This window comes from Cannabis sativa, chromosome 1 (genome assembly GCF_029168945.1).
Source record: "Cannabis sativa cultivar Pink pepper isolate KNU-18-1 chromosome 1, ASM2916894v1, whole genome shotgun sequence".
Taxonomy (NCBI): Eukaryota; Viridiplantae; Streptophyta; class Magnoliopsida; order Rosales; family Cannabaceae; genus Cannabis; species Cannabis sativa.
In genome coordinates this window covers 30503483-30517097 of record NC_083601.1, presented here as the reverse complement: position 1 = coordinate 30517097, position 13615 = coordinate 30503483, and the positions used below count along the sequence as shown (strand labels likewise).

At 30.7% G+C, this 13615-nt stretch overlaps 3 protein-coding genes across 3 annotated transcripts; 2 read left to right on the top strand and 1 right to left on the bottom strand.

The window, feature by feature from the left end:
* The first annotated feature begins 2262 nt into the window (after positions 1-2262).
* LOC115706693 (uncharacterized) lies at positions 2263-6018 on the top strand. The gene is made up of 6 exons (XM_030634409.2): positions 2263-2708; positions 3215-3345; positions 3461-3529; positions 4471-4542; positions 5271-5343; positions 5709-6018. Exons 1-6 carry the CDS (start codon positions 2649-2651, stop codon positions 5745-5747), a joined length of 444 nt encoding a protein of 147 aa, XP_030490269.2. The 5' UTR covers positions 2263-2648; the 3' UTR covers positions 5748-6018.
* A 1272-nt stretch (positions 6019-7290) lies between these two features.
* Positions 7291-10934, top strand: LOC115706147 (IQ domain-containing protein IQM3). The gene is made up of 9 exons (XM_030633685.2): positions 7291-7817; positions 7901-8015; positions 8098-8163; positions 8293-8381; positions 8486-8573; positions 8877-9023; positions 9102-9194; positions 9329-9430; positions 9515-10934. The coding sequence occupies exons 1-9, from the start codon at positions 7648-7650 to the stop codon at positions 9953-9955; spliced, it is 1311 nt and encodes a 436-aa protein (XP_030489545.2). The 5' UTR covers positions 7291-7647; the 3' UTR covers positions 9956-10934.
* LOC115706148 (copper transport protein ATX1) lies at positions 10546-12566 on the bottom strand. The gene is made up of 3 exons (XM_030633686.2): positions 12345-12566; positions 11550-11625; positions 10546-10959 (listed from the first exon to the last, which is right to left on the bottom strand). Exons 1-3 carry the CDS (start codon positions 12351-12353, stop codon positions 10733-10735), a joined length of 312 nt encoding a protein of 103 aa, XP_030489546.2. The 5' UTR covers positions 12354-12566; the 3' UTR covers positions 10546-10732.
* Between the last annotated feature and the right edge of the window lie 1049 nt (positions 12567-13615).

Here is a 13615-nt window from a genome sequence, read left to right as displayed (position 1 = left end):
TTGTAGTTTATAATTTTTTTTTTAAATTGATGTGGTTTGTTAATAATAAAAATAAAAAATATAAAAATGAAGTACTTTTTAAAATAAAATAAAAATAAGAAATTTAAATATTATTTCCTTTAGAAAGATATTTTATTTTTTGTAATATATAATAAATAATTAATATATTTGGAAAATTCTACAATGCACCCCCTTAAAATGGATATATTGATGCACCCCTATCTGTTTTAGCATCTGAAATAATTTTTTAGTCAAATTTTTTCTCATGTTTATGTATGTTATAGTTATTTAAGACATCCTGCAAAATTTTAAGAAATTTGGAAAAGCTTAACACGCCGAAAATTATGTTCAAACAGTATGTTGCACGCGTGACTATTTTATTTTATACGCGTGTAAAATAGACTGTTTGAACATTGTTTTCTATATTGTAAATTATTCCGAATTTTTCAAAATTTTGTAGGATATCTTAAATAGCTATAATGTACATGAATATGAAAAAAAATTAGACTAAAAATTTTTTCTGGATGCCGAAACAAGTTAAGGGTGCATCAGTGCATCACTTTTAAGGGGGTGCATTGTAGAATCACCCAATATATTTTTAGTAAAAAATAATTTATTATAGTATTTTAATTAAAATAACTTTTTTTAAAAGTTGGATTGTACCAGCTTTAGTTTTTAACTGTATTTTCTTCATAAATTTTTTAATAAGCTATTTTTAATTGCTTGCCAAACACTTTTTTATCACAACTTTTTTATAAAGCAGCTTTTAGTTTTTTCAAAAATTGTGCCAAACTAACCCTTAGACCCATATATCCTAAAGGTGCCACTAAAGACTAAATTTTTAGTAGTGATTTATTGTTTGATTTAATTGGCTTCCATTTTAAGATGCAAATTAGAGGGGTTTTAACAATTATTTATCTCATCATTCCTATCAGAACGAGAAAATAAACTCTTAACTCTTATGAGGCCGTTTGGTATGCAGATTTCATTTCATGGAAATAGATTTAACATTGTTTAGAGAGTGATCAAAGGATGATAAACCTAGGAAAGTAATATTACCATGTTTGGTTGACATTAGAATGGAATGTGACAACCTTTTTTTTACAATAATAATTTTTTTTGTAACATACTAATAATTCAATATTTTTTTTTTCTTTCTAAGTGTTCAAAATAATTTTTATTTATTATTTTTCATATAATTTTATAAAAAAATTAAGAATAATAAATAATTATAAAAAGTAAATTTATATACAAATTGATAATATATTTTATTTTAAAAAATATAAAAAAATACTTTATATATCATTTTTTAATTTAGGGAAATTACGTCATATTTTAAATATTTTTATATACATTAGTATTCATATATAAAAAAAATAATTTTATAATGCAAAAGTTTGTGTCAAAGAGCCAATAGTATTAGAAAATCAATTGCAAGTTAAATGAAAACTACATTTTTATTGGGTTTTCCTTGCCAGCCAAACTAAAGCCCACTACATTTACTTAGCCAACATTAAAATATTAAAAACCTAACCAAACACAGTAAACTTTCAGATTAACATTCCCACTTCTCTCATTATCGCATACCAAACATCCCCTATAAGTAATACAAGAAGTAATGCAAGCACTCAGCTAACTAATAACACATTAAAGAAAAATTGGATTTTTTTGTAAAATTTTAGAAGTGAATGGTAAATAACAAAATTTAAAAAGAAAATTCACTAATTTATCGATACACAAAACAAATTACATTACAAAATAGTGAACTATAAATTTTTTGGACAAAAAAAATAACCGTCAGCCATATGCTAAATGAAGAGACCGTCTCTCCTCTCTCTCTCTCTCTCTCTCTCTCTCTCTCTCTCTCTCTCTCTCTTTTAAAAGACAAAAAAAAAAAAAGGGCCTAACACTCTTGTGATGTTGTGTAATATCATTATTAGTATAATTTAGTATTTGGTCTCACATATTTTACATTAATAAACATGATAGATACATAATCACTAACTAATTATAAAGTATCACTTTATAATAGTCTAGGCACAATAAATACTCACAAAAAAAAAAAAAAAAAACAAAGGGAAGAAATTAACGTTTGTTTGGCACGAGTAGCATGCATGAGCATGAGTTATTAGTTCGTCTCTAACAAGAAATTAATGAATGGGTTATGGTGAAGACTTGAAAAGGGTGCTTTTCTTTTTCATTTATATTTTAAAAGTTTGGTTTATGTTTATTATTATTATTATTGTTACTATTTTATTAATCAAATGAGTTGTAAGGCTCTTCATAAATATGGTATATTTAAGTAACTGTCAAGGCAAGCGTTTTTCTCTTATTATAGATTCCAAATATGACACTGATACAGATAAGCACACATACCATTCCATACGAGGCTGCTCTGCCACTCTCTCTTCCTAACTAACCGTTTCACTTCACTTTGCTTCCAAAATGGATTCTTCTCTACACACTCTCCCCACCAAAACCAGCTTCTTCTTCAAAACCCACTTCTCTACTACTCCTCTCTATATATATGTGTGTCCAGACCCTCTACTGGCTGTGCCATTTTCACTCTCATTTTCCCAACATTAGTTACTCTTTTCCCTTTTTGAATCCAAAAACCTTTCTGGGTTTTCTTCATTTTTCTCTTACCAATGGATAGGGATGTTCTCAGGCAGCAGCTCTCTGAATTTATGACTTCCATGGAGCTAGAGGTACTCTTTTTTTTTCTAGTTTTCTTTTCTAGAGAGTTGGTATGAGTGTATGCATGTTTGTTTGGCTTGGTTTATTTTGTGATTTGTGACAATGTATATGCTTAGATACTGTTTGATCTATGTACTGAATAAACTTTTTGTATGAATGTTAGAAGATTTTGATGTGGGTTTAGTTCTGTTGGTATTGGAAGTACTAGTGTGGCTGCTGGTGAAGAATGAACACATAGAAAACACATTTTGGAATATATTTTTAACTGGATCTAGAAAAGAAGCATTCTTTTTTATGCTTTGTTGACAGTTTCACTTACATACTGCTGATCGTGTGTCTGCTATACCATTTTGATTTTCTATGTAAATAAGTTTATAAGTCCCTTGAAGATTGCAGTTTGGAAATTTGGAGGTTTGGAAGTTGTATATAAAAAGATAGGACTTTGTGTACTTGTTACAAAATAGTGACCATGTATTATATTATTGAGTTGATTTTGTTGCTGATCTTGTTGATGCAGGGCTATGTGGATTTTCATTTCAACATTTCCTACTCAGTGAAGAGAATGGATGGTCCATTCTCTTTTATAGAGCTCCTGAACAATTTTCGCAGTGACTCTCAAGCTACCTTAAGAGCTATGACACAAACACTGTATGATTTAGTCTTCTATATGATTGTTGTATATGTGCTATGAACTTTCATTTACCCTGTTGTGTATGTCTTTTTTTTTTGCTGATACTTTGTCCTCATTGATATTAATTTACAGGGAGCAACAAGATCTGAATTTTGATGATTTGGAACAGCATTGTCTCAAGCTCAAAGGGAGTACTGCATGGTAATGAAAGGAGTGTTACACTCCCTACACTAAGCTAACAATTGTAACTGCTTTTATTAGGTTGCAGATCTTATAGTCATTGATAATTTTTTGAATCTTTGAGATCAGACTATTATTTTGTCACACGTGTTGTGCTCGCCTGATATGGGATAAGCAATCGGCGGTTTTTTTCTTTCTATCATTCAATAAATGCTTGTCTTAAGCAGAGATCTTCATTACATGATTATGATTCACTTATGTTGATTGTCGCGATGCTATAAGGAATGTTAGTTTTCCACACATGTTGTTCTTGTGAAAAGATATGAGGCTTTAACTTTCCATATATTTTCTTTTTCATTGAATACATGCTCTTGTCTTATTTGGAGTTCATCGTAACGGCATTATGATTCACTTATGTTGGTTGTTTGCGATGCTGTAACGGTATAACTAACTACTATATACACGAGCATGCATGATCGTGGCCTTTGTGGAATATTCTACAAAGAGAAGCATGTTTGCTTAGAAGTATGAATGATCAGAGACCAGCAATCGATTCTTTCACCCCTTCCATTTAATATAATTTTTACGACTTCTTACCAATATTATTCCATTGAGTGAAGCTGTAGAAATCTCAAATGTGGTTGTTATTAATCAATGCATGTTAAATTGATATCCTATTGTTTCAATCTAGAGGAATGTTATGTATGAAATATGATTTCTGTTATGATCATTTATTAAAAAAGTGAAAATTTAAGTAAAGTTCAATGTAGTAACATTTTAAGGAGATATGTATGCTATGCCTTATGTCATCCACAATGTTATTGCTTGTTTAATTTATTTTTCTGTTTCACAGTCATTTATATTTTCTTTTCTATGTCTTTCTGTTTGTACTTTTCTTTGATTTTATTTAATAATGTAAAATTTAATTGAGCCTTCTACTTGTCTTGACTTTTGTGTTCCAGCATTGGTATACATCGTATGGCACTTGCTTGTGGCGATATGATGAATGCTATTGCTCGTGGATCCAAAGAAGAGTAAGTATATTTTCATCATCCCAAATAAATATATAGCACTGATATATGTGTATAATCCATTGGTTTTAGAAGTAAAGTTTTAGGTGAAAATGATACAGGGACAAACATGCCTTGAAGTGAAAACTCCCTTATATTATTATTAATAGTTATATGGATATTTATAACTTATTCATACAAAATTTGTAATGGATAAAATTGGCTCGTTGCCTAATATCTGAAGCATGTGTTATGCTGGCAGTACTGGATCAAAAAGGAAGATAATACAATCATTATAATGACATCTGCAATATATCAATCAAAGTACATTTATAGTTCATAGGAAAGAGATGGATTGTCTGAGTCGAGTAGTCATTAAGTTTTTTTTTGTGCTCATTTCGTTGCTCTAACAGAGACATCGAATGCTGGATAATAGAAGTTTTAACTTTTCTCATTTGATGAATGATCTGTAATATATTCCAAGTTTTCTATATTGAGATGTTCTTGTGTTAGAAATATAGGTGCTGTTTCTTTTATGTGTCTATTATTGATTAATATTAGTAAATATTGATGTCCATCTTACTATTCTTTTGTTCCTATACTAATGGTTAGTGTCAATATTTGCAGTAAACCCAATATTGACATCAGTATGATTATTTTTCACTATGTTAATAATACAAAAATATATATATTTATTTTGTTCCATTATTTTTTTCACTTGCAAATCTTCACAATCTGATGTTTCATTTCAGGTGCATTTTGATATTACATCACATGAAGCAACTGTTTCAAGTTCTGCAAGACAAGTTTGATATCATTTGTCAGGTAATGGAAACTATCTCACTCTAGTTTACTCATCAAGGATGTAGAATATGAGTAACTATTACTCATTAATAGATTTTTCTGTTTGTGAGGTTCTTCTCATCTTGCGCATCTCTGCTGTTAGAATCCAACTTAGTTGTGAAAAAGGACCCTACACAAGAAGAGAATATTGTTATGCTTAATTCCTTTTCCAAATAATGATAATAGATCTGTTACAGCTACGAAACTCTAACCAAAATTCTTCTGAGATATAATGTCGTAATGATCCTCGATTCACATTCTACCAATTACTGATAGTGACCTTTATTTCAATTTCAAATTTCACTGCATTATTTAGTTCTTATGAATTTCACATATATCTGTTTCAGCTTGAGAGGAGAATCAACGAGCCAATGCCAAATGCATGAAAGATGAAAACTGTGTTGCGAGGCGGTGTCATGGAAAGGGGTCTAGAATGTGGTTCGAACCGTTTGAATCTAATTTCATGTTATGAAAACTTAATTATCTTTATCCTTATGTGTGCTATTTTCCTTTTGTTTGTTGGTGTCAAGTACGCCTAAAGACTTTTGTTGTTGTTTTGTTAACAGTTAATCTATGGTTCCCCCTTTCATCTTTATTTTTGTTTTTGTATAATGTTTGCTGAAATGGTAGACTCAAGTTGAAAGCTTTACAAAGAAATTCACACACAAAACATAGAGACAGATTTAATGCAAGTTTGAATTTGAATCATGAATTTCTGGATTAGGACTTTTTTAGGCTTGAGATAAAGAGCACATATGCTTAAATAACTAAATTTAATTAGCTGTATGATTATAAATTTTGGCTTTTGTTGCCAAGGTTAGCAACATGTTGAAGTTGTTGGTTTCATAGTTAAGAATGTATGAATTTGATTCTATGTAGTCTAGTAATTAGATTTGAGGATCTATTTGGATACATGATAATTGGGTCTTCTCCCATTCTACTGGACACTTTTGTCTAATATATGGTGTTATTTTTCAAGAATAATTTATTATTAATATGACTATAATGATATAAATTTCATAATCTATCTAATCTACAGTAGTTCACCAAACAAATAACAGTACTGATCTTTTTTTTCTTTTTCTTTTTGGATCTGCAATTACAGTACTCAAATTATAATCCTGAGGGTATGAAGAATCATCAGTATCAATTTTGAACAATCTTAGCCGTTTATTGGTTTTGGATTTTTTACAATATTCAAACACATACACACGGAAAATAAGAGCCATATATAGTTATAGTAATAATGTATATCACATCAAGTACAGCTAAGAAAACAACAATGCACTTTCAAGACAAAGACAGTACATACAGATATGAAAAAAAAACTTGACTATTTATTTATTTATTCATTATTTGAAAAACTATGAACTGTCTCAGATTTTCATAACACAAATAAAAATTCTTAATCCATATTTAATTGCACCAATAAACCTTTTAACATTTCTGTATTAAACATCACATAAATTGTTGTTGTTTTTAAGCAAAATTGCCACATAACATGTCTAGTTCAGAATTAAATTTATATGATTGCTATTTGCCAAGAAGAGAATTGTCTCCTCAAGAACAATCCAAATGATTCTTTTTAAATTGTTTTATTAGCGACCAAAAAAAAAAAAATCAACAATACTAAAGGTGTTTTTTATAATTAATCTTGAAAAAGAAAAAAAATCCATTATTTTTAGTCCGAAAAATGATTGAATTAAACTCTAGCATTGAGTCATTGAGCCTTGAAACAGGTCACAAACAAAAGATAGTCTCATAATGCAACCCATTTCTGAATTCTTATATATTCAAGAAAATTCTTGTTTATTCTTCCAATGTGGGACTTGGGTTGATACCCTATGGTGCTCATTTGCAGCCAAGAAATATTTGGTTACTTTCTCCAATTGATGAAATAAAATGCCACATAAATAAATAGATTTTGTCCTGAGCGGTAAATTAAGTACTTGGGGGGCATTGGATTTGCAGCAGTGCCTGCTGACTTGACATAAGTGGACACCACAATGTCTATCCATTCTTCTCTACACATTCAAAATAATTCAGTTAGTTGCCACTGTAGCTGTACCAGTACAAGACCACACCACCACCATTAATGGTATAACCAACTCTGTATATAATCAATTCATCATTAAATTCAACATAAAAGTAACTAATGGAAACAGATTACCAAAATAAATAAAAAAAAAAACAACTTAAATGATTAGTGTAGAGAGATGAGCAATTTCAACAAAACCATTTGGATTATTCTTGGCTTTGTGTGCTCCTTTCAATATCTTTCCACTTATGACTGAGATCCCTCAAGGCTTCCATGATGTGAAATCAACTGTCATGGATTTTCAGAACATAACTATCGGCCAAGAATCAACGGCTGCAGTTAAATTACAGAAAGTTTACAGAAGTTACCGCACTAGACGTCGGTTAGCAGACTCAGCTGTGGTTGCTGAAGAGTTATGGTATGTGAAACTGAAGCCTTTGTTTTTTCTTAACATGTTTTCTTTGAGAAATGATGGTTTTTGTGTTCTTATTGTTTTTGGAGGTGGCAAGCTATAAATTATGCAAGACTTAACTATAGTACAGTTTCTTTTTTCGATTACCATAAATCCGAAACGCCAGCCTCAAGATGGAGTAGGATTAGCTTGATTGCTTCAAAGGCATGTTACCAATTTCTTGAGTCCTTTTTGTTATGTTATAGAGCTATTTTTTTCATAAAAATTTTGCTTGTTTTTATTTTAGATTGGGAAAGGATTATGTGAAGATTCAAAGGCGCAAAAGTTAGCTTTTCAGCATTGGATTGAAGCTGTAAGATTGAAATTGACATGACAAGTATTATTATTAGTAGATATATTTTGAATTTTCTCATTCAACTCATTACAATTATTACTTGTTTCTGTTTGTAGAGTGACAAATGAAAATGATGATGTGTTGCAGATAGATCCAAGGCATCGGTATGGTCACAATCTAAAATTTTACTATGAAGAATGGACTAGAAGAGATGCAGGGCAACCATTTTTCTACTGGTATGTATGTACATATTTAATTTCTAGTGAAGTTGTGATATTTGGCTAATCGATTAATCTTCATATAATGAAAGTTACAAAATACTAGTTCTATCTTTGTATAGGTTGGATGCTGGAGATGGATATAAGATTGATCTAGAAGATTGCCCAAGACCAAGGCTACGAGAAGAGTGCATCAGATATCTTGGACCGGTAACCATAGCCAACATTTTCACCATATTAAACACCAATATTGGTATAACAACTTTAAGAGTGGGAAAAAAACTTTAAAGATGTGAAATATTGAATTATTATGTCCTTCAAACCTTTACAATATTGGCTCAAAATTTCATGGTCTAATGATATGTGTAATATAATATAAGCCTGAAGAAACTAATCACATTTGCAGGATTAGCTTATGAAACACTTGTAATAGCATCATTACAACTGTTTTGTTTTTCTGCATAAATGTTCTGACTTTTCTGATATTAAGTGTAATCTTCTTCATGAAATAAGCAAGAGAGAAAAGCCTACGAGTATATCATTACTGAAGGAAAGATAGTGCACAAGCTAACTGGAGAACTCCTTGATACTAAGCAAGGCAAACAAAGTACAAAATGGATTTTTGTAATGAGTACTGACAGAAAGCTTTATGTTGGTGAGGTATGGTATCAGTTAAAATATCATAATATTGGTTGGGAACATTTTTTTTATATGCTTAATCTCTATTTCATTTTTCAGAAAAAGAAGGGATTATTTCATCATTCCAGCTTCCTTGCAGGAGCTGCCACCTTATCTGCTGGAGGGCTCCTAGTAGAATGGGGAAGAGTCAAGGTGAGCATGATTTTTTAGATGCTAACATTGCCCCAAAGAGCATTTTTCTTTTTCATTTTTTGTGCAGAATAAATACAGCTTGATGTTCTTTCTGTTTAGTTTGTTAAGAACTTAAAAAGTGTAACTTTTTTCAGTCAGTATCGGCTTACAGTGGACATTACCGTCCCACTGACATGAACCTTAGCAGCTTCCTCACATTCCTTAAGGAGAATGGAGTCAACCTTGATGAAGTTCAGGTACAAAACTCAAATGTAGTCATCTGTAAAATGAGCTACCAAGTCATCAAAAAGCCAACTGTTACAATTTATTGTTAAATTCAGGTAATGTCCACCATTGAGGATAAAAAGAACTATGATACAAGCGTGTCAGCTCGGCGAGGATGTACATTACAACAACACATAAAAGAAAAACCATCTGACTCTTGTAAATCTGACAATGCAAGCAGAGTTAGCAGTTTTACAAGAATGTTATCGAGTAGTCTCCAGAATCCTCAAACACAGGTTCCTAAACAAGAAATACTGGAGAGGATCAAGTCCAGGAAAGAAGCACAATCCTACCAATTAGGAAAGCAACTGTCTTTGACATGGTCAAGTGGAGCTGGCCCGAGAATTGGGTGTGTGGCGGATTATCCTCGTAAGTTGAGGGTGCAAGCACTGGAGTTATTGAACCTTTCACCAATGCAGGCCCCTGCTGCAGCATCAGCATCTGAACCTTTGAAAGTTTCTTCATCCAAATCGTGTACAACTTGCTGTATAATGTGAGCTCAAATTGTCGGATTTGCACTCTTACATTCAAGTTTCAACAACATGGACTTCAAACACTTTCTAAGGTGTAACTTTCTTTCATTTTCCTCACCATCTTAATCATTTCTTCAAAATTGTTAGCCATAAGCATTCATACCGTTTGTCCACATTTTTGTAGGAGATATGAATAACCTCTATCTACTTTATATATTAATAAAAAAGAAAAGAAAAATACTAATGTCTTCCCTGACAATTTGCTTTTAAAAAATGTTGATTTATTTCTCTACGTGTACTAGTACGACTTATTTTTTGTATTCACTTTGAAAAGTATTGCAAAACTGTATTGTTTTTCTAGATATTAGTTAAATATCGCTGAGACATCATTGAAGGACATCTCAGTGTCGATTTTTTCCGATTTTTTCACTTTCATTAGTTGCTGCTATTCTCAACTCTCAAGGCTTTTTAAGAAGACAAACAAATCCAAAACCCTTTTCAGGTGGACCACAAATCAATTCAACTATTCTTTGGGTTTTCTTGATTACACGGAGAAAAATAACACATTAATTGATTTTGAAAAACAATCTGTCTTGTAATTTCTGATAAATCAATTTCACGAGAAATCAGATCCTTCTTTTATCATTTTCTCACCAACCAAAGGTGTACAACAGTTTCTATAGAGATAAAAACACAAGAAGCAAGAGATGTCGTAGCCTGTAACAAACAAGTGAACACTGAATAATACAAATTAAGATAAGTCAATACACTCAACAGGCCTATGCAAATGCAGTTGAGATTTCAAGCAGCAGCAACAGTTTCTGCAGGCTTTGATTCGGTTTCTGCTGGTTTAGCTTCCCCTTCTGCAGGCTTTGCTTCAGCCTCAGCTGGCTTTGCGGGTTCTGCCTCCTCCCAGTAGGCAGTCTTCTTTCCAGTTTTCGAAACAGTCTGAAAAACTGTCTCTGCTGGCACATTGCCTTTCACTGTCACCTTCTGTTGATCTATATCAATGTCATACGATTCCACACCTATAGATGATTAAAAAAGAAAAAGAAAAAACTCACAAGTTCAATATCGAGTCGAGGTAATACAACAAGAATATATATCCACCAAAGTTTTAATATTACGATTACAAAGAATAGTAAGATGTAACAATATTCAGCTACCGCAAAACAATTACAAATTTGGATAAGAAGAATGTAATCAGTATAATCGTAAAGAGCTATTCTCATGATAATTGCATTTGTATTTCTTTCAATGACAATCTAAAAAGGGCATCAAAATCTTGGATGCAGATAATTGATGAGAACAAAACAATTTCAGCAAAACAAAACAGTTTTACAGATAATTGGACCAATGAACACCTGTACCTAAAAGCATTACACAGTTAACAACATGCATGATGAACCCGTTGAGGAAAGGCATAAAAACAATTGAATTTCCAAACAATGAGAATATTTTGAAAAATTATGTGCTCAAGGGAAGTGAGCAGAGTATCTTAAAGCATTGTTGACAGAATTTATTGGAGGGGATGGGGGGGTCCATGATCCCTGTGATGCAGAATTGTTTACAAACATAATGGCTCATTAAACTTATTATATAGAACAATAGCACCAACCTTCCAATTTCCCCAGAACTCTTTTCACAGCACCAACACAACCTTGGCACGACATGCCGACCTTGAGGACAACGGTCTGCTCCAAAAACAAATCCAATGTCAAAATGAAAGAAAAAATCAAAGTATATTAATTTAGTGGCAATAAGAAAAAAAAAAGAATAAAAAATAAATAAATAAAGAGGAAGAAAAGTATCCTCTCAAGCTAGAACTCCGCCATATAAATCACCATGGTTTTCAGAACATAAAGCTGAACAGATCAAGGGTTCCAGACATCAATTTAAATAAGCAAATAAACTATACTTTATACTGGAATTGCAATAACAATACAAACTTCTCGGAAATCTCAGAACACAGAGAAAAGCAAAAAGGTATCCACTGAAGGGAATATTCGAATTAAACATTTTTTCACCACGCAACTAATTTTTTGATAAAAGAGATAACGATGCCCAAGTTCAATTTCTCCGACCCAAAAATTAAAAAAAAAAAAAAGCCTAAACTCAACCTAAAAATAAAAGATACAGATGAGTCAATCAAAATCCCTAAATCATCTAAAATTTGACGAGGGCTGTCAGCTTGTAACTTCAAACTGCATGCTAAGTCAAATAATCATCGATTTCTCCCTTAAACTGAATTGGAAAAGAAAAAGAAAATAGAAATTGGATTCTTCTACGAATCAAAGATGATGCTTTTAGACAATTTCGTTTCTGAAAGGATCCAAACTAAAATTAACAAACAAAAACTGATTCAAACACAGAAAGAAAAGGATTTGAAAGCAAAACAGAAAATAGTGGGTACCTGAGCCATGGGTGCTTTTGACAAAAGAGGAGGAGAAGAAGAATCAGAGAGAATAAAAAGTAGAGAAGTTGAAATGAGAATGAATTAAAGAATTGAAATGTAAAGCTATTTATACAAGTTCGATGAATATAAAAGTTGTACTGTTCGAGGATTAAACGATAAAAGTCATTTTGTCAGCCGTGGGTGGGTGGGTCGGGTCAGGTCAGGTTAGTGGAATTATCAATTATGGAATCAGACTCAGCTAATGGGTTTCAGTATTTATTATTTATTTATTTTAGAGTTTTAAGAAAAATTTATTGTGTCCACCTATTTTATTTTGGGATGTTTTTATTTTTATATTTTAAAATATTTTTTATTTATATTTTTATGAAATTTTATATAAAAATTCAATAACACAAAGCAATCTAAATTGTAATCAAAATTTAAGTAGCAACTATTATAAAAAAACTAACAGAGTAATCAAAATCATAATTTAAAAAAATAATATATAAAATAATTTTTCTTTCATTTTTTACTTATTAATTCTAATTTTTTTTTTTTGAATAACGATCATCACATAAATTTTAGTCGGGAGTTTAATTGTTATAAAAAAGTTTACACCTATTTTAAACAAAAAATTATTATCACTAAGTATATTTCTTTAATTTTGTAGGAGATGAAAATTATGTGTGACATTTTGTTTTTAAGTTTTTCTTTCGTGAGATAACTTAAACTGTAAATATAAAAACTACAAGAATATAACCTATAAACTATAAATTTAAAAATAAAATAAAAAATAATATATGCAATAATTTTATTTTTTACTATTTTAATATATAATCATCAAGAAATATATTTTGTTTTAAAAGTGATTTTTTTTTTTTTTTTCGTTTTAGTGGGGGCTATATCCTATATTCCCCGTTGGCATTAACATGGGTCTGTTCCTGAGACGGTGTAGTTTATTTTAGAGCTCTAATCATAAATTTTATGAAAATATACCGATAATCCATAATTATAACATATACACGATTGTACACAAATTTAAATTAAAAAACTCTTTTGTAGCCAAAACATATGAGTCCAAATCCAAAACACCTGTTAAAGAACGTAATGTAGACTTATTATTCTTTTTTATATATATATATATATCTAAGTCTAATATATATCACATCGTAACGAAAAAAAATGAAAAAAGAAAAAGAAAATGTGTTTAGATATTTAAATTATTAAATTTGACTGATGTGTAGGGATTACATTATTTTTTTCAATTGAACGATAGTTTGTTTTTCTGA

Bases quoted from the DNA above. Each gene is read 5' to 3' on its own strand.
- LOC115706693 (XM_030634409.2), top strand. From the start codon at position 2,649: ATGGATAGGGATGTTCTCAGGCAGCAGCTCTCTGAATTTATGACTTCC. The intron at 4,543-5,270 runs GTAAGTATATTT...GTTTCATTTCAG, and splicing joins GCTCGTGGATCCAAAGAAGA to GTGCATTTTGATATTACATC. The intron at 5,344-5,708 runs GTAATGGAAACT...TATCTGTTTCAG, and splicing joins AGTTTGATATCATTTGTCAG to CTTGAGAGGAGAATCAACGA.
- LOC115706147 (XM_030633685.2), top strand. From the start codon at position 7,648: ATGACTGAGATCCCTCAAGGCTTCCATGATGTGAAATCAACTGTCATG. The intron at 8,164-8,292 runs GTAAGATTGAAA...GATGTGTTGCAG, and splicing joins TTCAGCATTGGATTGAAGCT to ATAGATCCAAGGCATCGGTA. The intron at 9,024-9,101 runs GTATGGTATCAG...TTCATTTTTCAG, and splicing joins GAAAGCTTTATGTTGGTGAG to AAAAAGAAGGGATTATTTCA.
- LOC115706148 (XM_030633686.2), bottom strand. The intron at 10,960-11,549 runs GTTGGTGCTATT...AATCATCTATAG, and splicing joins AGTTCTGGGGAAATTGGAAG to GTGTGGAATCGTATGACATT.